This window comes from Apodemus sylvaticus, chromosome 1, assembly GCF_947179515.1.
Source record: "Apodemus sylvaticus chromosome 1, mApoSyl1.1, whole genome shotgun sequence".
Classification (NCBI taxonomy): domain Eukaryota; kingdom Metazoa; phylum Chordata; class Mammalia; order Rodentia; family Muridae; genus Apodemus; species Apodemus sylvaticus.
The window spans coordinates 96,217,338-96,242,360 of record NC_067472.1 but is presented as its reverse complement, the minus strand read 5'-3'; the positions used below and the strand labels follow the sequence as shown (position 1 = coordinate 96,242,360).

Here is a 25,023-nt window from a genome sequence, read left to right as displayed (position 1 = left end):
TTATGAAATAAATCATTATGCCCAAACGAAATACTGCTTTCCTGGTAAGCCAGGATTAATCAACACTTGATTCCCTCAATAACCAGAGTGAGAGGTATTCATAACACTCAAAATAATGAGCATGACCGCACACGGTCAGGCAGCAAGGGTCATCAGTTAAATCTTCAGGGTGGGAGCAATTAGGGTACCGACTGGGGCTGGCTTGGCCTTGGGAGAGGCAGGGAACCGTGACTTTGCAGGGGGCTGCTAGGGGGTAGCTAGGCCACTGAGATGGAGGAAGAGTGGGGAGGGGTCTGTTTATAAAACCTGCTCATTGCTGCCCAATCATCACTCTTGTGTGAGCCTCCTTGGTGGCTGGAGAAAGCTAAAGCCCCGCCACAGGGGGATCACGTCTTCACTAGACCCAGTGAAGAGAATGGCGGTCCAGAAAGGCACAAATAAGTACTCACCTCTGGTTTCACAATCCTGGAAGGAAGTCGCTCCCAGACGTTTGGTGGGAAGACCTCCTCCGCACGGGAGGCAAGATGTCCGGCCCACATCAGGCTGAAAGGTGCCCAGGGCACAGAGCTGGCAAGGGGCAAATCCATCTGCTGAATATTCACCTGGCTGGCAAAGGCCTGCAGGGAGTATGGCCCTGGGTGAGTGAGGCTCCATGGGAGGCCACTCCCCACCTCTCTGCACAGGAGATGGGCCTCTGGGAGGCCTGATACCCTATGCTGACTTCAGCTTACACATCAGTGAGAAGCACCCAGCCATTCCCACCTGGATCCTCAGGAGGTGGGTAAATGCCTGAGACTTGCACACAGCCCTACAGAGCCCAGCGCACAGATGGGCCTCTGATTCCAGTGAGGAAAACCTAGTGTGGAGCTTTGACCGGTACCCTACCCAGTGGTCCCTTGTAATAGGGGTGGGATCAGGGTGGGACTGGAGCCAGGTGAACGGAACAGTTTCAGCTATGGAGTCGATCTGATGATTAGACACAGAAGGCCAACCTCGCCTGGTAACAGCATGAACGGACTTGAAGAGTGTCCCATTTCATGATTTCTTCAGTTGCATCTCCTTGCACTGAGCTGTGCCCTGGCATACTACAACCAGTTTACCAAACCCAACTAGCTTACCACCCCATGTCGTCTGAGGGTCCCTCTCAAGATCAGGGAAGGAATCAGACATTAATGAAAGACCCCTAGAAGCTCTTGTTCTTATATGACACAGCCTGTCAGTAACAAGGTGCTCTACAGAGTCTGTGTCTCTTAAACCCCTGCCCAATTCTCATTTTTTGTTGTTTACTTGTGAATTTTTTTAGTTTTTGATTCCTTTTCATTGATTAATTTTGTATCAGCATGTATCCAATGTATTCTAATTACTTTCTTTTGATCCACTTTTCTCCCCATTCCACCCCCATTAATACCCTGTTGTCACTGCTGGTCCGTCTTTTAGAGTTGTGAATTTGGGTTTGGTTTGGTTTGGTTTGGTTTAACCAGGCCCTTTAGGTGGAGAGATAGCTGAGGTCTCCAGTGAGCATATTTACAGGGTGAAGAAAGCACGTGAGAGTAAGGTTTATACTGTTCTGCCAATATCTTTTCTATCCTTTGTCTTTGTTTTGAGACAGGGTCTCCTGTAGCCCAGGTTGACTCCAAGCTCACTATGCAGTCAGAGATAACCTTGAACTCCTGATCTTCCTGCCTCCACTTCCCAAGTACTGAGATTACAGCGTCTGCTCTCACAACAGTTAATGCAGTACTGGAGCTCAAACTCTACCAACTGAGCCATGCCGCCATCTTCCTTCGTTTGCTCGTGTAGGCATCAGCCCAGTGCCAACCCAAGCACTAAAGAACAAATAAAGAACCAACAAGTCCCTGCCTGAGGGAAGACCAAGCCCAGTGTGCATCATGCGGTGTCTTTGGGGTGCCGCCCCTGCCTCAGTCTAAACAATGAAACTGGGGACTGGAGGAGTAAGAAGGGACAGGCAGAATCCTTACCTCCACAGTCAGATATATTCCAGGCTTCTGAGAGTTTTAGGGACCCAAGATTTTCTGGTCTTGGGCATGGTTCACAAGTGACTTGTCCTTCCTCATTTTGGAAGGTTCCATTTGGACATAAAATGCAGCGTTCTTGTGATCCATCATAATACGTCCCAGCCCTGCAACTGACTAGCCAAAGGGGGGAACAATCTGGTCAGTGTGGAGACAGAGGCTGACGGGGGAGGATATGAGTGTTAGAGATGAAGGTGTTATGATGAAGATGGACATGTGGACATACTCCCCCATGCAAATCCCTTAACGACAGAGTGTGCACTGTCTCTGGCTTTCCTATTCCTGTTGCCCCGTCTAACAGGTCTGTAGCTCCCTCCACCACAGGAACCGTAGCTCCCTTACTTAGTTTGTAGCAGAAGCACTTGATGGGGTGAAAGCTGCTCATTCTCTTTCTCTTTCTCTTTCTCTTTCTCTTTCTCTTTCTCTTTCTCTTTCTCTTTCTCTGTCTCTGTCTCTGTCTCTGTCTCTTTCTCTTTCTCTTTCTCTTTCTCTTTCTCTTTCTCTTTCTCTGTCTGTCTGTCTGTCTGTCTGTCTGTCTCTCTCTCTCTCTCTCTCTCTCTCTCTCTCTGTGTGTGTGTGTGTGTGTGTGTGTGTGTGTTTCACCTGGAAGAATTAGGGATTGGGTCTAGGGCCTCACAGATGTCAGTCAAACACTCTACCACAGAGCTACCTGCAGGTCCATCCCTGAGGAAGATGTTCTGAATTCTTCCTGGCAGCATCCTGCAAGGCTTCCTAGAGGAAGCCATATTTAAGTTAGGCCTTTGACGTTTGGATAAGATTTCCCCAGTAGAAATAGGGCAAGTCGCAGGGATTCTTACATTGGAACAAAAGGAAGAGAGGGGAGATGCATAGGTCAAAGGAGCTCCTGAATTCCAGACACTGGAGCTTTATTCTTCAGGGGTCAAAAGCCACGGAAGGAGGAAAGCCATCAGAAGTCGTGTTTTCTGAAGCTCCCCCTTTGGCCTCTGAGGTTGGAGAGGTCTCAAGGTTCTTATAAGACAACATACTTCAGAGATGCCATAAAATGCATAAATCCTTGTAAATATTCCAGAAAGAATAAGCAATAAGAGAATTCATGACTGTGCTTCTGGTTGCTGGTTAAATAAAGATTCTGAATGTACTTGTTCCATAAAGATTTATGCCTATTCTATGGCATATAAGTGAAGTAAATATAACCAATGTGGCTTACTAATTCAACAGTCAAACACCATGCTTCTAGCCCCCAAATAGCCTTTCTATGTGGCTGTCATTAAATACCTACAGTGTATAACACCAAGCCAGGCACTTTACCTATAGTATGTCATGTATGCCTTGGCATAACCCTGGAGAGCAGATGACATCACTGGCTCCAGTTTACAAAAGAGAGCCTAGGAGGAGGGAGCTAAATATCGTGATCCAAAGCCTCACAGCTAATGTGTGGCATAGATCTTCAGAGAGGTTTAGAGCTTTGAATTTAAGAGAGGGCTTTCCCTTGTGTAATGGTTAGCACCCTGAACTCTGAATTTAGGAGAGGAAAAGGTAGAGACAGAAGCTCAATTCAGGATGTTGTTAAGCAACTAAGAGTCTGACTAGGACAAACGCATTCTCTTTTAAACATAAATCTTCCAGGAAATAGAATAAAGAAACCACATAACAAAGCCAACTATTATACATCTCAAGCGTCCATAAGAAGAATGTTCATTTCCATCCTATCCTCCAAGTGTAGTTCACACATGTGCAGTTCACATGTGTAAGTGTAGGGTTAAACATGGCAAACGATCTGTTATCAGTAGTCAAAACATTCAGTGTAGGTATGATAGCACACGCCTTTAATCCCAGCTCTCAGGACGCAGAGACAGGAGATCCCCATGAGCTCAAGGCCAGCCTGGTTTTACACAGCAAGTTCAAGAACTACATAGTAAAGTCTGCTCTCAAAACCAAACCAACAAAAACAGCAAAAATGCTTGATTACTCGCTTTTCATTATGCTCTCAAAAACCTGATTAACAATGAGGCTTTTGAATCAGAATGAGGCTATCGACTATTTTAGGTATTATTTCTACAGTTATAGATGTACTCAACCAATAAAATTTACATTCATATTTAAATCTTAAGGCTTTTTTATATTGTTCATATTTTCTCTTATAATATTTGTGGGTTGTTTTTATATGAGTTTGTGATTTTTTTTTGGATTTGGTTTTTCCGAGACAGGGTTTCTCTGTGTAGCCCTGGCTGTCCTGGACCTCACTGTAGACTAGGCTGGCCTTGATCTCAGAAATCTGCCTGCCTCTGCCTCCCAGAGTGCTGAGATTACAGGCACGCACCACTACTGCCCGGCTGAGTTTGTGATTTTTTTAAAGATTTATTTTTATTTTATGTAATGGGTGTTTTGCATCTATGTATGTGCACAGTATGTGCACCTGGTACTTGTAAAGTCTGAAAGTGTCAGATCCCCTGAAGCTGGAGTTACAAATGGTTGTGACAGTCATGCGGGTGATACAAATCAAACCTGGGTGTTCCAAAAGAGCAGCCGGTGATTTTTAGCCACTGAGCCATCTTTCCAGCCCCCCCAAAAGTTTGTGATTTTTGTTTTAACTGAAATCTTAAATGTGAGCCCAGCTTGCTTCCTCGGCACTCGGCATCATAATGAGCAGGATACAACTGCCTGCGGCAGAGTCTGTATTTCAATCTTACTCTCTACACACAACCTCATTGCAATATGGCTTTCACAGCCACTTTGCTTCTATCCCATGTCTCATGAAAAGCTGCACTGAGTTATAGACAAAGCACTCACAGGTCATACTGTCTCTGCTGTCCATCCCAGTACCTATAGTGGGCTGGTGAATAAGAGAATAATTCTTTTATGGAGTTCTTCAGGCAAGCTGTCATGGAGATGAGCAGAAAGCAAATCAACACTAGCCTGTCCAGAAGGCCTCTGGCCTGAGCCATTCCCGTGGAAGGAATAGCTGTTGGCAGAGACCCAGGTTAAAACTGTAGTTCCAGCATCAGAGTCAGTCCTTACAAAGAGGTAGATCAACATGCTTGGCATCACTGGCTCCTCTGGAAGAAAACACAGTGCCCATGTTCAGATCTAGACCTATATCTCACTGAACAGGATGGACACAGGACTGTCCAGGTATGGCTTCACCTTGGAGCTGTTTACCCAACTCCCAATCCTTGTCAAATTTCCACTTGGTGAGGCCTCACATTATTCCTTATCGGTTGGGATTTCTTAACTACATCAGCTGCCTTGTGGCCTAGAAGACCCTGCCTGCTTCACACAAATAACTGCATTTTGTCAGTCAAGAGTTCCAGAGAGAAAGACCTAAGGAAATAATTCATGCACCTTCCAGAGACATTTGCTTCTTTTACAAGGTAAACCCGTGTGAGCCCCTGACGGTAGTGATGGATGCCTGGGAACAGCGCTGTTACAGTGGAGTCCACAGGTGCTGGGTGATACCTCAATCACATGGCCCAGTTGCTTCTCTCTTCCCCTGGAGTGGCCTGCTTGTGTCACTGCCCTCAGACAAAGAAGGCAATTGCCCCCAGAACACTTCACCACCACAGTAGAGCTTTTGTGTACTGTCAGTGACCATTAAAACCCCATTCTCAAATCCTGCACAGCTGTTTCTCCTCCTCTTCAAAAAAGAGAAAAAGAAAGAAAGAAAAAATACAAGGAAGCCTTTCTGATGCAAAGGGGTAGAAACCAGCAGGGACGGGGATTAATGGTGACAAAGAGGTCTAAAGGCTTGCCCTTCCTTCAGTGCCCTAGCCTTTGAGTATTCCAGGCTATGGGCAAACGGAGATCTCTCTGCTACTAAGAGGGGGACCTAATAAAAGGGGCCACTCTCCAAGTCTCCTTGTCTTCAGGATTGAGCCTTGACTTCTGAAGGAAAGCCACAGGCAACCCATGTGGATTCCCAAGGTATCCTGGGGTGGCTGCTTTGTCCCAGCTCACAGGCAAGTCCAGAGAGTCCCAAGGCAGCACAGTGGTCTGAGCTCCCTTTAAAGAAGTGCCCCAGGATAACAGGGCAGAGGCTCCTTAGACTGAGGGATTTCTTCTTCATCATCTTTGCAGGATTTGGGGGTGCACTCAGGGTTGCTGTCTGAAAACATCCTCATGGTTGAAGGCCAGAAGTGAGCCCAGCTGTATACCTCCCTTGCTGGGGACCCAGCTGTGTGTTATGTTCTCTTCATGCCTGGTGAAGTGGAGCCAAAATTTCACTTCCTTCAGAGTGACTTTTTAGCCCTCGATTTAAATTTCCCTCCACAAAAAAGTACTCTCAGGGCTCCCAGGGACAAAACCATCAGCCAAAGAGTACATGGGGTTACCCATGGCTCCAGACACATCAGCAGCAGAGGGATAGTCTTGTTAGACACCAAAGGGAGGAGAGGCCCTAGGTCCTGGAAAGACTTGATGCAGTAGTGTAGAGGAATACCAGGACAGGGAAGCAGGGGGAGGGTTGATTGGGGAAGGGGAGATGGCTTATGGGATTTTTGGGGGAGGGGGAAACCAGGAAAGAGAACAACATTTGAAATGTAAATAAAGAATATACCTAATTAAAAAACAAACAAAACTGCACTTTGCCCTCTTTGCATATTGTCACCTGTCCTCGGGATCTCTTTGTTTCTTTCTTTTTATCTTTCTACTTATTTTAACTCTTTTACATTTTATTTATTTCGTGTGAGGGGAGGGCAGGGTACAGGTCAGAAAACTACTAGTGGGAATTCTCACCTCTGGGTTCCAGGGATTAGACCAGGTTTGGTGGCAGGCCCCTCTGCCCACTGAGTCATCTTGCCAGCCCCGCCCTTCAGTGGTACCCAGGAAGACTCATTTGCTTCTTCATTTAACATTTCAGCTGTAACAGTGTCTGCATGCATGTGTTTCAGTAAGGTCGCTAGGAAAGATGGCTCTGGGAAACAGTCTTCCATTGAGACTGCCTAGCTGTAGAAGACTTGTATCACAGGAACAGAAGGAAAGGGGCAAGGTGACTGGAGATGTTTTTAAGAAGCTGAAGCACGAGCATTGTAGATTCCAGGACAGCCTGTGCTACACAGTAAAACACTGGAAAGCAAGCAAGCAAGCAAACAAACAAAAACCAAGCAATACAAGACAAGGAAGGCAAGTCATGTTGGGTCCTGAAGGCCATAGCAAGGAAAGAAGGCTTTATAGTGGGTAGAGGTTCCAGACAGGCAGGCAGCAGACAGAATCTCTGTCTCCAAGCCATCTTTTAGCTTCTGTGTGAAAACAGATTGAGGGCAGGAAGGGAAGAACACTCAGCCTGCGAAGACAAATGGGAAAGGAGGGTGGCCTGGGACCCAACAATAACAATGGAAGAGAGGACACTAGCTGGGCTCAGGAGTCTGCCTACAGGCAGGCTGACAAGATCCACCTGTGGAGGGGTGAGAAATACAGCAGAGGAGCTGCCAGGAAGGCTCCAGAGTTTTGCCTTGAGCCGCTGTGTAAAGAGAAGGGCTATATACTGAGGGGAGGGAGGACAGGTTGAGCTGGGAAAGGAGGAATCAGTGAGTATGGCATCCATCCACCCATCCATCCACCCATCCATCCATCCATCCATCCATCCATCCATCCATCTATCCATCCAAGTGCTGATGATCTTGAGGGGCACTACCTAAGCTCCCTGTGCTCTCTGAGACAGATACTGCACTTTGAGGGCTTACTAGGTGACTCAGAGGTGTAAGAAAAAAAACATTCTCAGGTCTCTATATATTCATTTCTCTCTACTAAATAAGAAACAAGCCTCCAGTGATTATAATGTGATGTAAGACTGACCCCTTAGTCAATCCATCTCTCCAAGAGTCATAAGACAGCGTAGGGATGAAAAGTCTTCAAGAAAAGAGAATTGGCCAGGTGGTAGTGGCTCATGCTTTTAATTACAGCACTCTGGAAATAGAAGCAGGCAGAGCTCTGAGTTCGAGTCCACACAGAAAGAAAGAGAAAGAAAGAGAAAGAAAGAGTAAGAAAGAAAGAAAGAAAGAAAGAAAGAAAGAAAGAAAGAAAGAAGGAAGGAAGGAAGGAAGGAAGGAAGGAAGGAAGGAAGGAAGGAAGGAAGGAAAGAAAGAAGGAAGAAAGGAAGGAAAGAATATGAGTATTCCACAATTATAGGGGTATAAAAGGAATGATAGACTGGTCAAATAATCAGAATGATTATAATATCTAGTTTCAAACAAAGTGATTAACCATCATAAAAATCACAGAAACTCTGTGGAGACTCTTGAGAGGCCATTCGCACTGAAGAGTTACCAATGGCTCAAGCACTGGAGCAAGACTGGAACGTGCTGGGGTAAACCCGTCTCCTACCACTATCACTTGCTCTTTATCAAGCCTTATCATGCATCACGATTCAACCCTATCTGACAGGAGCTCACGCAAAGCATTAGCAACAAGTGAAAAGTCTGATTTAGAAATGTATTTACAGCAGCATGAACAACAATGAACCTTGCCAACTTGGACAGAGTATACCTAAAGAGGAAACTAGTTAAAATTATGTTTATTTATGCTTATTCTATCTTTTATTATTTATTGCTTATATTAGCTAGTAGTACAAGAAAAACAGTAATAAGTTCAAATATATAATAAGGAGATAGAGAAAGATACATACACTGCAGAGAGAGAGAGAAATTGGGAGTCACTATCTATCTATTTTTCTATCCATTTATCCACCCATCCATCCTCCATCTATTATCTATCGATCTATTTACTTATCCATCCTCTATTTACCATCCATCCATTATCTGTCAATCATTCTAACCATCATCCTCTATTATCTATCTATCCATCCATCTATCATCTATCTATCCATCTATCTATCCATTCATTATCTATCCATTATCCTTTATCTATCGTCTATCTGTCCATCTATCTATCCATTCATTATCTATCCATTATCCTTTATCTATCGTCTATCTGTCCATCCATCCATCATCTATCTATCCATCCTCTATCTATGCATCCATCATTTATCTAGCTAGCTAGCTATCCATCTTCTATCTATCTACCCATTATTCTCTATCATCTATCTATCTGTCTATCCACCCATCATCTATCATCTATCCTTTATCTGTCCATCCATCAATTCATCCATCCATCACTTGTCATTCATCTTCTATCTATCCACCCATTATTCTCTATCATCTATCTGTCTATCCACCCATCATCTATCATCTATCCTTTATCTGTCCATCCATCAATTCATCCATCCATCACTTGTCATTCATCTTCTATCTATCCATCCATCATCCTCCATCTATCATCTACCTATTTATCTATCCATCCATCTATCTTCCATCCATCTATCCATCCATCATTTGTCTATCTGTTCATCTTTTATCATCTATCCACTATCTATCTATCCATCATCCTCTATCATCTATCATCTATTTATCCATCCATCCATCCATCCTCTATCTATTCATCTATCCATCCACCCATCCTTTCATCTATCTGTCTGTCTATCTATCTATCTATCTATCTATCTATCTATCTATCTATCATCTATCTATCTATTTTGAGCATGATGGGACACACAAGGAATAATTGATAGAGGGGTGGTTTGTTTCATGAGAAAGGTCATAGTTTGTGTGAGGTCAGCCAGGGTCTCACAAAGAAAGAACTCTGGAGAAGTAGGGCACAGCAACAGAGGTAAGGAATGGAGGGTGTAGGCTCCATCTACTGGAGAGAAAAACAGGCCTTGGCTAGGCATACTTGCCTGTGCCCGCAGGGTATTCATTACAACAGGAAGTAAGGTGGAGCAGATGATTACAGAATATGACAGGAGGGAAGATATGACGTTTTATGTATGTCCAGCTGCTGTGGACACTTGCCACACTTAATATCAACTGTCAATTTGACAGGATTAGGAATCACCTAGGAGACAAACCTTTGACTATGTCTGTGAGACTGCCTCCTAAGATGTTTGAGTGAGGTGAGGGGCATACAGGAGGTGAGTGGCAGACTCAGAAATAGCTGAACCCTAGCACTTTCTCTTTGCAGATTCTGACCCATGATCTTAACAAATGTCACCCTGTCCTCCTAAACGTGCCTCTGAGCTACTGTGCTCTCCTCTCCATCCAATGCCTCTGGATATCAGTACCTCTTATGTGATATACTGAAAATTTCTCAGCCAGTCTTTCTGCCTGTAGCCCTACCTCCTCCAATACAGGCAGGAAGATTGTTCTTGTTTGTCCCATCATGCTCAAGTACACATATGACCCAGACAATTCTTGACTAAATCTCTAATATAACTGTCCTGCTTGGGAGTTTTTTGGGGGGTGGTTATTTTTGTGTGTGTGTGTGTTTTGTGTGTTTGTTGTTGTTGTTGTTGTTGTTTTGTCAACTCAACCCAAACAAACATAGACCTATCTGGGAAGTGGGAACTTCAATTGGAAAAATGCCTCCATTAAATTAGCTGGTAGGCAACTCTGGGATTTTCTTGATTAGTGATTGACGTGGAAGAGCCTAGGCCACTGTGAATGGTGCCTTGCTTGGGCAGGTGGCCCAAGGGTGTATAAAAAAAGCAAACTGAGGTCTGGAGAGATGGTTCAGCCATTAAAGTTTAGTCTAATAACAAAAGCACCAGGAAAGCAAACCGAGGAAACCAGTAAACCAGTGTCCTCTGTGGTCTCTTCAGTTCTTGCCTTGAGTTCTTGTCCTGACTTCTCTTCACAATGAACCACGATTGAGACATATAAGTGGAAATAAACCCTTTTTTCCCTGAGTTACTTTTGGTCATGGTGCTTATCACAGTGATAGAAACCCTAGCTAAGACAAACAACATGTCATTGAATGGTGAAACTGAAGCTCCTTATAGCATATTTCAGGTCTTCTGTGCTTGGCCATGCCTGCCCTTGAGGCTAATAATTATCCTGCCTAGATCTCCAAGTTCTGACACTGACGTGCAGGCCAGGCTCTTTCCTGATTAGGCTGTGCCACTGTCTGAATGCTTTTCCTCAACCACCATCAACAGCCTCCGTCCAGACTTGGCTTAGGCATCCCTCTTTGAGGAAGACTTCTCTATCTGACCTTGCCCAGTGTAACTCACAAGATGGCATCTTATTTTATCCGGAGCTCCTCGCTACCCACCACAGATTGGACAGTTGGCTTTGTTTCCAAGTATAGTCTGAAGGGATGATCTCAGGGCTCAGGCCCTGCTCAGGAAGGTCCTCATACTGCGAGGGTCAGAAACATGGGCTCTTGATTCAGACTTGGATTTAAGTTTTGCCTCTGACATTTACTTGCTGGTTGAAATTAGCAGGGGGTGGGAGTTATTTTTCTATGTCTTCTATTCTTGTCTATAAAAAGGGCACAATATAATACAGACTTGTAGGGATTAAGTGAGAAATACACAAAGCACTTAGCATAGTAATGCTGAACACATTGTAAGTAGTTGATAAATGCCAACAGTTTACTAAATTATATTCTTGCTATTGTTGAGACAAAGTCTCACTGTACTGATCTGGTTGGCTAAAACCTTTTAATCTTCCTGCTTTAGCCTCCTGAATTCTGGGGCTTCAGGCATGTATCACCTAGTCTAGTATGTTTAGTTTATTAAATGTATTTCTTTTTTAAATATTTATTTACTTATTTAATGTGAACAGCTGTTTTGTCTACACATGTGTCTGTGAACCATGCGTATACCTAGTAGCCTTAGATGCCCTGGGACTGGGGCTGCAGACAGTCGTGAGCTGCCATGTGAGTGCCAGAATCAATCCCAAGTCCTCTGGGAGTGCTCTTAACCTCTCCATCAACGCCAGCCCCTCAAGAACAACCCCAGGGCTTCACTTATGTGCAACAAAAAAGGCAAAAAACAACAAACAAATAAACAATACAAAACAATTAAAACAACAACAACTCTACCAGGAGCTGCAGCCTTAGCCCAGGAATCTGTTCTTTGTAAAATAGAGTTGCCTTCCTAGTTATTTGTTTGTATGTATATCTGTGTGTATATTCGTGAACATGTTCATGTGTATACCTGTATGTGCAGTTGCAAGGAGATGTCGGACACGTATGTTGGGTATCTTTTACAATTCCTCTCTCCCTTCCTTTTTGAGAAAGGATTTCACACTGAGATCTGGAGCTAACCAATTAAATCAGCCGGCCAGCCCGTGAGCTCCAGCGGCCTGCCTGACTCTGTTTGCCAGCACAGGGATTACAGGCACATGTCACCATGCCTGGCTTCCTATGCAGGTGCAGGGGACGCAAACTCAGATCTTCATTCTCGTACAGCAAGCTCTTTATCTACTGAGCCATGTCCCTAGTCCCAGAATTGCTTTTCTTTTCTGACATCTTGCTAAAGTTGATCACAGATGGTACAAAGGTTACTGGAAGAACAGGCTGCCCCTAAATGCCAAGTGCATAAACTTCTCTCCGTACAACTGGCAATAAGAAAGGTTTCCAATTTGATCAAGTGAGTCTTTGATATAACTTGGAATTTTAAATTTTATTTTTTAAAAAATTTTAAATTATTTTTATCTAAGTGTGTACACATGAGCACGTGTGCACATATGCATACAACAGCATGGATGTGGGATAAAGGAAGGAGTACTTGAGGGAGCTGGTTCTGTATTTACACCATGTGGAACTTAGAGACTGAACTTAGATCATCGGGTTTAGTGGCAAACCCCACTCACCTGTGGAACTATCTAATCTGACCTAAGTTTTTTTTTTTTCATTTTTTATTTATTGTTTTGTTTCAAGATAGGCTATCACTATGTATCCCTGGCTATTCTGGAACTAGCTATGGTGACCAGGATGACTTCACCTCACAGAGATCAGCCTGCCTCTGCCTCCTGTGTGCTGGGATTAAAGGTGTGCACCATTATGCTTGGCTAATATTTTTTTTCTGACCCGAAGTATCTCCCACCAGTGAGATTTTAAGCAACTGAACATAGACTTCTGTATTCACTGATTTAAAAATTTTTAATAAAATATTTAAACATTCTAAATATAAAATATATTTTTAAATTTTGTAAATAATTTCTTTACATTAAATTACAATTTAATATAAATAGACAAAAATCTATTAATGTTCTTAGAAAAATATAAATAATTTAAGACAGTATATTTGTGTGCTCTTGATGATCAAAAAATTAGTGGCTTTTTTTCCTTACTGAGTTTGCAAAGATTAAAAAGATCAATGATAACTATTTCATATACTTGAGGACATGAGACATTAAAGACTCAAGTGATGCTGAAGGCGCATGCTTTGAGGGGGGATTTGGAAGAATAAGTTGGCAATATCTACCAATGTTTATATGTGCATGTTCTTGATTTGGCCATTAGACTTCCAGAAATGCAGCCTTCAAGAATATTGGTATATGCATAAAGAAGGCTATCCACAGTTGCTGTTTGTGAAAGGAAAATCAGGAATCACATCACTGTCTCCTCACAGGAGCCAAGCTGACCGATGCTGATATCTTAGATACAGGCTGGCAGTGCAGAGTGTGTGAGGCCCTGGGTTGAGCTCCAGAACCATGGGTAGGAAAGCATGCTGATTCCTATCCTGGAGCGAACTGGCCTCTGCTACTGCCCTGAGGTCTGCCTCACCCCCAGCACCCATCATCCTGTGCTCCCGTCTAATACTTATAGGGTTTTGTTCCACTGCCTATTCCTTTGCCTGGAACACTTCATCCAAACACCCCACGTTCACTTTCTCTTTCCTTTGCGTGTCTATACCATCACGCTTTGTAGTGGCCTTCTCTGACCTCATCTTCATCATGGAGAACAGGATCCCTCCTTCCCTGCTCCTCACCTCACCTGGGCTCTTCCTGTTTCACTTCCCTGTGGCTTGTTCTCCATATCCTTGTCACCATTTGATGGATAATCTGTGTCCTGCCTTAGGGGACAGCTACCTGCTTCTTTCTTTTAAAATTATAAACTTCAAGAGGGCTAAGACTTTTGCTAGTCTATCTCCTTTCCTGGATTCTCAGCATCACAATGGTACCTGGCACACAGTAGGAGCTTTTTACTAGTCTTCACTGCTGGAGTCTCAGCATCTACAATGGTATCTGGCACATGGTAGGATTTTTTTATTAGTCTCCTTCATGGCTGGAGTCTCTCAGCATCTACAATGGTACCTAGTACACAGCAGGAGCTTAATAAATAGTTATTGATGAAAAATAATTTGTATGCATAAAAGCATATAAAAACATCACATGTTAACAGTGTTGAGAAGTAGGATTAGGGAGCTGTGGGGATAATGCTCAGTGTTATATATTACTGTACCATTTGAAATATATTATTCCACACTTATAATTAAAAAGAGAAGCATAATGGTTTCCAGTCTCCTTTCAGGTCATTCAAAACACCTTCTTGGGGATCTGCTATGGTTTGAAAGATACATGTTGAAATTCAATCCTCATTTAAGTATTGACTTAAATTGCACTTGGGAGGCAGAGGCAGGAGGATTGCTTGAATTCAAGGCTGCCTGATCTACAGTGAGCTCCAGGACAGCTACACAGAGAAAACCTGTCTCAAAAAAAAAAAAAAAAAATAGGGAGAATAACTTCAGGTGCTCAGGAGGCTGAGGCAGGAGGATCAGTCAAATCAGTCAAATCCATGAGTTCAGGAGCCAGGACCACACAGTAAGACACGAAGAGAGCAAAACAGGAAAGAAAAAAAAAAAAAAAAACGTGGAAAAAATCAAGAGCCACATGTGAGCCCATCTGAGGCCATGGCCTCCTTGAGACTATGACCAAAAGAAGGCCATCATGAGATGTGGCCCTTTTACAATTGATATGTAGAATCATAGACCTCTCTCTTTGTAAAGGTATCCAACCTTCAGTGTTTTGCTATAGTAACAAGAACAATAATAAACAGAAGCTGAAAATATTGTCTAAAATGGACCAAGAACTATCCTAGGCTTGGCTCCATTGTGCGCCGACTAGAGTTCATTGATATTCAAAAATATCTACAGGCCTGGGCAACTTTCAGGAGTTCTCCCCTCCCACTCTGAGCATCCCAGGCATCAAACTCAGTGGCCAGCCTTGGCTACAAGTACCTTTACCTGCTGAGCCTTCTCACAGCCTCCCAAGTACTTTCTAAACAGTGTACTGGATCCTTCTTTGTACCTAATCCTCCCTCACTAACAATTCTTGGGCTGTGTTCTTCCCCCAGGAAAGTCTTCCACATTGTGGCCTGACCTGGTCCCATGTTGGACACTAGACTCATCGAGAGTTAGTGAAAGCTCTTGGGAAACATGCTGCCTCTTTAAGAAACAAACCAAATTTAGCTGATAGGCCTATCAGGGACACATTCATATACTTAACTCTATGGGTTTGTGGCCAATTGGCCTAAGTCATTTAGTACGGCCTGCTCCTCTTCTTATGCTGACATGATCCCTGAGGGTCCACAGGACTTGACACTAGTTTTCCTGAATTCTTGACTGTCCACAAAGTTTCTTTATGAACCCACAGGCCCTTACTCCCACAGGCCTGAAAAGGGAGGGGCAGTAATTCAGCTCCCAGAGTCTAGAAAGAGGGCCTGCCTGCCTGCCCGTTTGTCCAAGAGTTCATTCCACTCACCCTAGAAAGCAGGGCAGCAAGAGCCAGCTCTTGTCACTAATTTGGTATGGAGACTGGAGTCCAAATGAGAAGCCAGCCAGCTTGGTTTATTGCCCTCTTTTCTTTTTAAGAAGTTTGCTGGAGTAAGAGGCACGATTATCTGGGAACTGGCCCCTTGTGGACACTTACGCTCCATCTTCTCTAAGCTTTGGCGAAGCAGCAGGTTGGAGCAGTGGCTCTCGCTGAAAGTTCTCCAGAACAAAGCTAGCTTCAGCTGTGCCCATGCAGAAATACCAGCCAACTTCCTACCCCCAACAGTCTACTGATCCTTAGGAACAGACAGCTAGCTGCTCCTTCTCAGAGAATCTGGTTACTGAACTTCACCTTACACAGGAGTGAAACAGACTTTGGAATTAGGCTATTAATTCAATCTTAAAACAAAAAACAAACAAACAAAAAAACCCTACTACTACTATTTGGGGGCATGTGCAGAGTATGTATGGGGTGTATATGTGCATATGTGCATGCACATGCATGTGCATACATGTGGAGATCAGAAGGCAACCTAGACTGTTCCCCAGATAACACGCAGCCATTTTTTGAGACATGGTCTCTCATTAGGACCAATTAGGCAAGGCTGGCTGGCCAGCAAGCTCCCGTGATCCTGTCTCTGCCTCTCCAGTAGCAGGATTGCAAGTGTGTGCTACCAAGCCTGGCTTTTGATGTGGGTGCCAGGGGCCAAATTCAGGCTCTTGTGTTTGCCTGGCATGTGCTTTACCTCCCCGAGGTATCTCACACCGGTGAGATTCTAAGCAACTGAACTTAGACCGCTGCATTCATTTTTGTTGCCTGTAGGAGATGCTGGTCCCCGCCCAGTAAGACTATCACTAGATCTAAGGAGCGAAGGCAATGTTCCGTTCCTAACAGATAAGAACCAAATCAATCACACCGGCACTCTCAAGGGAGGCTCAGACTTCCTTCTGTGAGGCCCTTCAGGCAGCATCTCTTGTAACTGCACAGAGTAAATGTCACATCAGACCATCCTAGAGTCTCTTGTCCTGGAGCCTCTTGATGAATTCAGAAACAACATTTGCTCTGAAACACACACACATACACAGAGCAACAGCACACCATGGCACTGACACTGCTTGGAGCCTTGGCCTGAGGCCCAGGTGTCTCCGAGGCACCTATGCAGCCTCTGGCTTTCGCTTTTGCACAGATCTATGGGCAGGACTGAGTAATAAGCCGGAAAGTAGTAACTACAGAAACTGTGACCATAGAGTGTAGGTGCCTTGCATCCTGTCCTAACCAGGCAGCACTGCGTTTGCCTTTCTGATCCTCAGCTCTGCAGGTACTGCCTGCCACCAGCCAGCAAACCTGCCAAGTATGAGGAAAAGACAGTTAAGTCACACCTCAGCAACTGGGGAGTGCCAGGGCTGGTGAACATACAACAGCTACTGGTGAAGAAAAACATCCAGAGTGTTCTCTGGAGTGAGCCCAGAGAAGGCAGGGAGCCCAGGCCTGTGGTCGGCTCCCTTGTCTACCTGTCTGTCAGTAATCACACCTTGGCTACTCACCACACTGGCTTTCTTCAGGACCCTGGCCCACTCCGCACGTCTCCTGCTGTTCTGACACTCTGGAGGACTTTTTAGCCACATCGAGGTCCACGCTGGAGAGCTGCAGGTGGAGCTGCTCCCTGTGGGCAGCCTTCTTGAGTGTGCGAATAGCTTTCCTCAGCCTCTTCTCTGTCCGCTTCACCATGCAGCTCAGATTGCAGGAAGCTGCAGAAATGGGGGGGGGGGACAGCAGCATGGGGAGGGGTCCTCAGGCTGCTGCTAGGATGTCCAGTGGCCCAACAACAACACCCCAAGTCCTCCGGAGCTGGGAACCTGGCAACCTGGGCAGCATTCAATTCAAACACAAATTTATGGGACCCAAATGGTAGTTTTGGGTTTTATGAAGTTTTATCAGGTTTGAAACCAATTAGTGTAATTTGTGGAGTGAAAATCAAACAGGAGATACTTGAGTACTTGCACTAGTTTCTGCCCCCACCCCCACCCCCAGGAATGATGGGAAATGAAAGGCAAAGAGAGAAGGGACAAGCTGTGAGAAGCCTCGCACCGCAGATGGCTTTCAGACCAACCTGTCACCTCCTTTTTGTAAGTTTCCCGTTCAAACTCAACCGTGATAAACATTTCCTTAGGGGCATTCAGTCGGCCAAGGGCTCCCGGGACTTGCTTGCCAGGGCTGCATGTGAGGTTTACGTACTGGAAGCTCTCCTTTACTGAGCTGTGCCTCTCTGTATGAAGAAACAAAATGATCGGAAGCCAAGTCCTGGCAGAGCTCTGAGCTCAGCATTTGCTAGAGCTCAGTAAACATTTCATTACAACCCTCCAGGGAGTGCGTGATTCACTCCACATGCCGAGCCGTTGCCAGCCCCAAGCCTGGAGCCGGGACATTTTCATTCCTATGTAACTTTACAGCCAAGCTCTTGAACATTCTTTTCACGGGTGAAGGCCGAATGTCTCCCACTGGCCAGTGACAGCAGAGGACAAGAACGGGGGCTGGGTATTTTTTTTTTTTTTTTGACAGTTGGCTAAGGCAGGGGCATTTTCATGGTGGTTTTTCTCACCGCTGCACTGGGATAGCCTGAGCAGATGCTGAAGCGTCAAATGGAAGGAAGGAAAGCATCTATTGCTTTCATCTATTGCTGCAAGCCCACCCCAAGGGGAGAGAAAGCAGACATCAGCGGTGTGTCTCATGTTACAGCCGCAAACAGTAAATGGCACAAAGAGTCAACAGAACCAAACAGGGCGACAGTGGAATGCTTGCTCTAAGCCAGCCTTTGCCTTTACCTACTCCTGACTGTCCTGGCAGCCCCTCTGCTCCGCACTTCTGCTGAATCTGTTGACTCTCAACAGACAAAAGTAAACCAAACCAAACTTACAAAGCAGGATGTTTCTCCACAAAATCTATTTGCATGTCTTGGGGTGTTTTTGTTTGTTTGTTTGGTTTTGTTTCGGTTTTTTTTTTTTTTTTTTTCTGAGACAAGGTTTCTCTGTTCAGCTTTGGCTGTCCTGGAACTTGCTCTGTAGACCAGGCTGGTCTCGAACGCACAGAGATATGCCTGCCTCTGCCTCCTGAGTGCTGGGATTAAGGCATGTGCTGCCACCACCCAGCTATTTCCACATCTTTTTAAAACTTACTTTATGGAACTAAAGGTTATATGTGCCATAGACTTTAAGTACAAAGCAACAGACCAGAGGAAGAGACAGGTTCATTTTCTACCTCTATTTTCCCCCAAACATATATTTTATAGTTTTAAAACATATTTTTACTTTTGTATAAGTGTATATGAAATATATGTGTATGTGCCACATATGTGCAGGTCCTAAGGAGGGCATCAGATGCCCTGGAACTAGAGTTACAGGCAGTTCAGAGCTGCCCAGCATGGGTGCTGGGAACCGAAGCTGGGTCCGTTAGAAAAGCAGCCAGTGCTCTCAATCTGAGGCATCTTTTCAGTCCTATTTTTTAAACTTTAAAGAGCTAAACTCAAAGCTTAAGCAGATGCTAAAGCTGAACTTGTTTTCCTTTCTCTCCAATACCTACATTAAAACTACTTTTACATGATTTGTGATGTGTGTACGTTCATGTGGGTGGTTGTACATGTGCCGAAGCTCACGTGTGCCACACGAGGAAGAGTGCATGTGGGAGTCGGAGGACAGCCTGCAGGAGTCGCTTTCTCCTTCTTCCATCCGTGTGGGTCTTGGGGGATCAAACTCAGCAGCCACCTTGACCAACTGAGGCATCTCACTGGCCTTGATACTATTTGTATCTATTTATTTTGTTTTTTTTTTTTTTTACAAAGTTCACTAGGTGCTCCAGGCCAGCCTGGAGTTCACTGTGTACTCAGAACTGACCTTGAACTCACACAGTCTCGTGCCTCCACCCGCAAGTACTGGAATCATAGGTGTGAGTCCCTATATTTAACTTAAAACTTTGTATTTTGAAGTAAGTTTAGATTTACAGAAAGGCACAGAGTTCCTGCACACCCTGCACTCAGCTCCCCCTGCTGTTAACATCTGATTTTAAGGCGGGTCCAATCTATTAAGTACACGCTAGACCAAATCTATTTTTAAGTAATACTTGCCTGGGCTGGGGAGACAGCTTGGTGGTTAAGAGCCCAAACCATTCCTGCAGGGGCCCAGAGTTTGATCATCAGCACCCACATTGGGTGGCTCCCAAGAAAGCTGACACCCCTGGGCTCCGCAGGCACCACACTTACATGTATATACCTATATACATACCCACACCCATCCACATCATTGAAAATAAAAACAGATCTTTAAAACGAGGTGACACTGGAGAGAGAGAGAGCTCAGTGCTTAAGAGCACTGGCTACTCTTTTAGGGGGACCAGGTTTGATTTCCAACACCCACAGGTTACTCAGGACTGTTTGTAACTCCAGTTCCAAGAGATCAGACACTTTCTCTTCTGCCCTCCTTGAGCACCAGGCACATATGTGGTGCACAGATACACATGAAGTCAAAACACCCATACACATAAAACAAAATAAAAAATACTTTCATAATTTAAAGGTATATAAAAAAAAAAAAGACTCAGCCCTAACCAGCACATTTCTGACACTGGTTAAGGCCCGGGGACATCTTGGAAGAGGGAATATAAAGAATCTAAGAGAAGGAAGGAAGACAGAGAGAGGGCCTGTGAAACACTGTCTTCCATCCACGATACAACCAGTGACTGCAGAGCAGCTGCAGCTACCTCCACTGGGGCTGCCACCTGTCAATCATGGATCAGAGAGCCTCATGGGGCACTACCCCTCCCTACTGAACTGTGTACTGATGATTCTGAGGGACGGACAGCCATTCTTTTCAGCTGTGTTCCCACTGATGAACCCAACAGCTTCCAGTGGTTAGCTCCAAACCCATGGGCATACAAAAGGCCCTGGTTAAACTCAGTTGGTCACAAAGCAAAACAAAAAGACAGGGATGTGGGAAATCACTTGGAGGAAAGGGGAGAGGGGAGAAGGATGCGAGGGAGGTAAGAGAGTACACAGGTGTCAGTAATCAGAATGGCTATATACATCTGTGACATTTAAAAGAACATGCCTAATAGAAGTTACAGAAAAGTGTGAATATGGAAAGAGAATATAAAAAAATATAGAATTAAAAAATCAAAATTGCCCAGCATTCTCCTACCTGATACAATGACTACTAATGAGAGTCAGCTTTCTGGAGCTTTTCCCTTTGACTTTAGGGAATTTTTGATTGGGTAGACAGATAGAATTATACTGTCCCCCTTTCCATCTCTTTTCTGTTCATTTGGGTTTGGTTTTGGAGATAGGGTTTCTCTGTGTAGCCCTGATTGTCCTGGAACTCTATACACTAGGCTGGATTCAAACTCAGAGATCTGCCTGCCTCTGCCTCTGCCTCTGCCTCTGCCTCTGCCTCTGCCTCTGCCTCTGCCTCTGCCTCTGCCTCTGCCTCTGCCTCTGCCTCTGCCTCTGCCTCTGCCTCTGCCTCTGCCTCCCGAGTGCTGGGGTGAATGTCGTGCCACTACCACCACCCAGCTACTGTCTCAGCTATACAAGAAGACATCTTCCTATGTCGTTCACATTCCTTGAATGCATATAATTTTGATAGGTGCACGTGTTCTGTCAAGGAAGGCACTGGAATGCACCTTGCTCATTCCCCCAGGGGCAGTCAAACTAGCTAGCATGAGCTTCAGGTTAATTTGTTTGAGGGTAGACAGGGGCAGGGGTTGGGGAACGTTCTCGTCTATGCATGTCTCAGTTTCTTTTGAGCTCCAAAAGTGTTCTCTGAAGTTTTGATGGAAAGGAAAGCTAGGGAAAATTTGCAAAAGATTTTGCTTGTTTTGGTAAGCACAGTTATTCCTGGATAGTGTTTGTTCTGCTACAACCACAGTTCCCAAACACCATACATAGCAGCAGGGACACTGGATATTCCAGCTTTGTTCATCAATGAGTTCATTTCTGAGTCAACCCCCTTTTTCATAGTGTGTGCTTCAACCCAATTCTAAGGTTAAAAACTTCAACCCAATGTGATCACAAGTGGCTGATTCATCTCAAGTCCCACTGACTCACATGATCTCCAGGGTTCCCCCAGAGCTTCGACAATGACTTCACAAAGGACCTCGTGAAATATAACCCCAGGACTGCACAAGGGCTAGGGCAGGCCCTGCTTCCCTACAGAAGCAAGTCCCTGCAGATTCTGAATAACTTAGTACCATCTGACACGTGCTTACATCAGCTGCGTAGCAATCTCTACTCAACTGGTCACAGGTCCCTCGCCCAACATGCAGGGATGCACCCTGTGCCAGCCATTTGATTCCATACCTGGTAGTGCTGGTCGTAGGCCCTCGGGAGACAGCTTGGCCTTTTGCAAACTACACTTGCCTTCATTTAGCTTAAAGGTTACACTGGTCCTGACGGTGATGACATCTTCAGAAAGAAATAAGTGAGAGAAATTATCCCCACAGCAAAGGAGGAGAATACCCAGTGGATGATGGCAAACCCCCACTGGCTGGGTCCCCACACAGGCTGTAGATGAGGAACCCCTCTAACCTTTGAGAGGGTCCAATAACAGTTTGGATCATGAAGTGCCCATTACCTTGCACAGGTTCACCTAGAGCCTCCCTTATTTCAAAAGAGATGGACCCAGTGTTCAAAGGTAACAGAGAAAGGGCCCAAAAGGGTCTCCAAAGTCAGATGAAAGATGAGGTCATTTCTGGGCCTTTCTGAGAAGGAAGGCAAGTGTCCCCCAGCTCAAATCTGGGTCAGATTGTTGAGGGAGGTCTTCCCAGAGAGGACAGGGCAGATGGGACTGCCAGTTCAGACGTGGCTGTCACTTCTGGGATCTGGGATGGAGTGAGTGCAGAATTCTATTCTCCCAAAATCATGCTTAACCATATGTTGGGCTGGAGCCCATGCTTCTAGTTGAAAGCCCTCTGATTTGTGAGAACATCGACATGTTCCTTAACCTTCCTCATCTCAGGTTCCTCATCTGTTAAATGCACACAGTTAAGCACCTGTGCTACCAGGATATTGCAAGGATTAAATGAGATAATGGTCCTAACATTCATACGAAAGGATAGCAAAGAACAGTGCTGAAGACTCTGAACTCACACTGCCTGAATTCGAATCCGAGCCCCTCTTATTTCTTATCTGAGTTACTTTGAGTACGTTCTTTTTTTCCTCTGAGCCTTGGTTTCTTTGGTTAATAATAATAATAGCAATAATAATAAATTGACGCAGCCAAATATAATAGGTAAGTAGGTAAACTCCTATAATCCCAACACGCGTAGCTGAGGCAGGAGGGCTGTTATGAATTCAAAGTCACCCTAAACAACATAATACATTTTGGGAGTTAATTACAAAGTGAGACCTGTCTCCAACTTATATACTTAATTTTTCAAATATATATTTAAAATTAATGCATGGAGTTTCAAGTGTATTAAATAACCTACTCTATGGAATACAGTATATAGTGGATGGAGCATTTTAACTTCTAAATTACCATCTTGCTTGGAATTTCAAACTTTGGACATCTTTATAATATAGACATCAAGATATAATGTGATTCTCCATTTGGACAGACTGTGATAAGCTGGCAAATGTATCCTTATCTGGGAAGATGAGGCCTTCAGAAAAACTGGACTTGTATTTAGTCCCATGACTAAGGACTAAATACAAGAATAGGTTCGGGACTCTTTCTTGAGATAGAATCCCACTTTTCCTATTCTGTCCATGCCACTTCTACCAAGGTCATGTGTCCCAGACACAGTCCCTATTAAAGTGCTCGGGGATAGAGGGAATTTGGAGATCCATGCGCTCTCTTCAGAGCTCTGTGGACCTCTTGCAATACGGTGACCCACCCAGGCTAAACAAGACTCCCAAGTACACAGGGGACACTTGGTAAGATTTCCACAAGTGAGTTAGGTATCAGATGCCACAGCTGTGGACAAGACCACCCCATAGTATTCTCACAGCAACCAGATAAGAAAAAAGCATACAAAACCACCCCCATGAACAACAGCACCTCACGAAAGAAGCCTACTATACACAATGAGCCCTGTAAGAACACAGTTTGGTAATTACCCCCAAAAGCAGAGTCATTTGATTTTTGCTGTTTGCTTCTGAGAGAGGAAGAGCCGCAGGTGACAGAGTAAGAGTCTTGCAGTCCTGACAGACAGACAGAATGTGGAATTGTCAGAACACATAAGCAAGATGACAGGCTATCCTGGTAGAAACTAAAGTCACCCCCACCCCACTCCACATAGGAACATGGGTCTCTGGTGGTCAAGAAGTTCCTGGTCCAGAGCCAGAAAGCCCTTCAAGCATGTCTAGCATCTACAGGCCCCGCCATGGGAACCTTCCCAGGGGTGTGTGCCACTCACCTGATGAGAGGTGAACGCCTGAGAGGCATCTTAGGAAGCACCTGTCTCCTCCACCGCTTTTACCACAGTGCAGGGACACACGGGGTGTCATGCTAGTGGGCAGGAAACCCTTCACTTCTAGACAGGACAAAACACAGGAGCTTGAGGAAAAGGAAGCAGGTACCCAAGTGTGATGAGAGTGGAGCTCGCCAAAGGCCCCAAGAAAAGAAGGCAGAGCTGACCTCCCTCCCAGCCCAGCCTGGCTGACACAAGCCTTGCCTCCGACGGAGGTCAGAGAGGCACATGTCTGCGTGTACTCATGCAGAGAAGCAACCATGAAACAGAAGGACACTCCAATCGACGCAGAAGCACAGAGCTAAATGTCACAGAGCCTGCGAAGTATCTCCTGTTTTTGGACTTGTTAAGGACCAGCTGTTGCTGTTTCAGGGGAAGGCACACTTTAGGCCCAGAGGGGTATGCAAGCACATTGTCTCAATCCTCCAGACTTGGGGTGACCCTGCGGCCACGTGGGAACTATGGAAGGAGGGAGCCTCTTACCCACACAGTCTTTTTTATTCCAGTGGAGCTTGTACCCCGGATGACACTGGCACTCGTAGCCACCCACTGTGTTGACACAAACTTGCTGGCAGCCTCCATTGTTGACGCTGCACTCGTTGGTGTCTGTGGAACAAAAATGGTCCCTGTTGCAACAGTACATCAAGAGCTGACTGCCTCTCCCTTGAGGAAGAAGCAGTAGACCAGTCCCATGGTTGACAGACAGTCATTTTCAGGAGCATGTGCTTGGCACCTGCCAGCTGACCACTGCACACTCCCCACTGGCATGTGCCTTGGCTGGGAGGTTTTAACCGCTGACCGGAACACTCAGAAAGGAAGCACACTACTTGCAGTTGTCCAGACTCAGACCTCATATGGGCTTTGAACTTGAAACTCCACCATCTTCTGGACTACATACCAAGGGAGTCACAATTAAGACTCCCTGTTGGACTGTTTCTACAGTTAAGAGAGAAGAAAAGCAGTGAGCATCTACATTCCCATCAACGTGGGACTGGACCCAA

The 25,023-nt window shown here is 45.0% G+C and overlaps 1 protein-coding gene across 2 annotated transcripts in view; it reads right to left on the bottom strand.

Moving 5' to 3' along the window:
• Scube2 (signal peptide, CUB domain and EGF like domain containing 2) overlaps positions 1-25,023 on the bottom strand; it is a 69,494-nt gene that overhangs the window by 11,992 nt on the left and 32,479 nt on the right. The window contains exons 11-18 of one of the 2 annotated variants that reach the window (XM_052201375.1): positions 24,506-24,628; positions 23,969-24,085; positions 23,670-23,753; positions 21,909-22,013; positions 17,676-17,831; positions 17,110-17,313; positions 1,980-2,150; positions 450-617 (exon numbers count right to left, since the gene is read on the bottom strand). In XM_052201375.1, coding sequence (XP_052057335.1) covers positions 450-617; positions 1,980-2,150; positions 17,110-17,313; positions 17,676-17,831; positions 21,909-22,013; positions 23,670-23,753; positions 23,969-24,085; positions 24,506-24,628 — 1,128 coding nt within the window. The remainder of the gene's footprint in view (positions 1-449; positions 618-1,979; positions 2,151-17,109; positions 17,314-17,675; positions 17,832-21,908; positions 22,014-23,669; positions 23,754-23,968; positions 24,086-24,505; positions 24,629-25,023) is intronic. The other variant, XM_052201385.1, reaches the window with a different exon arrangement.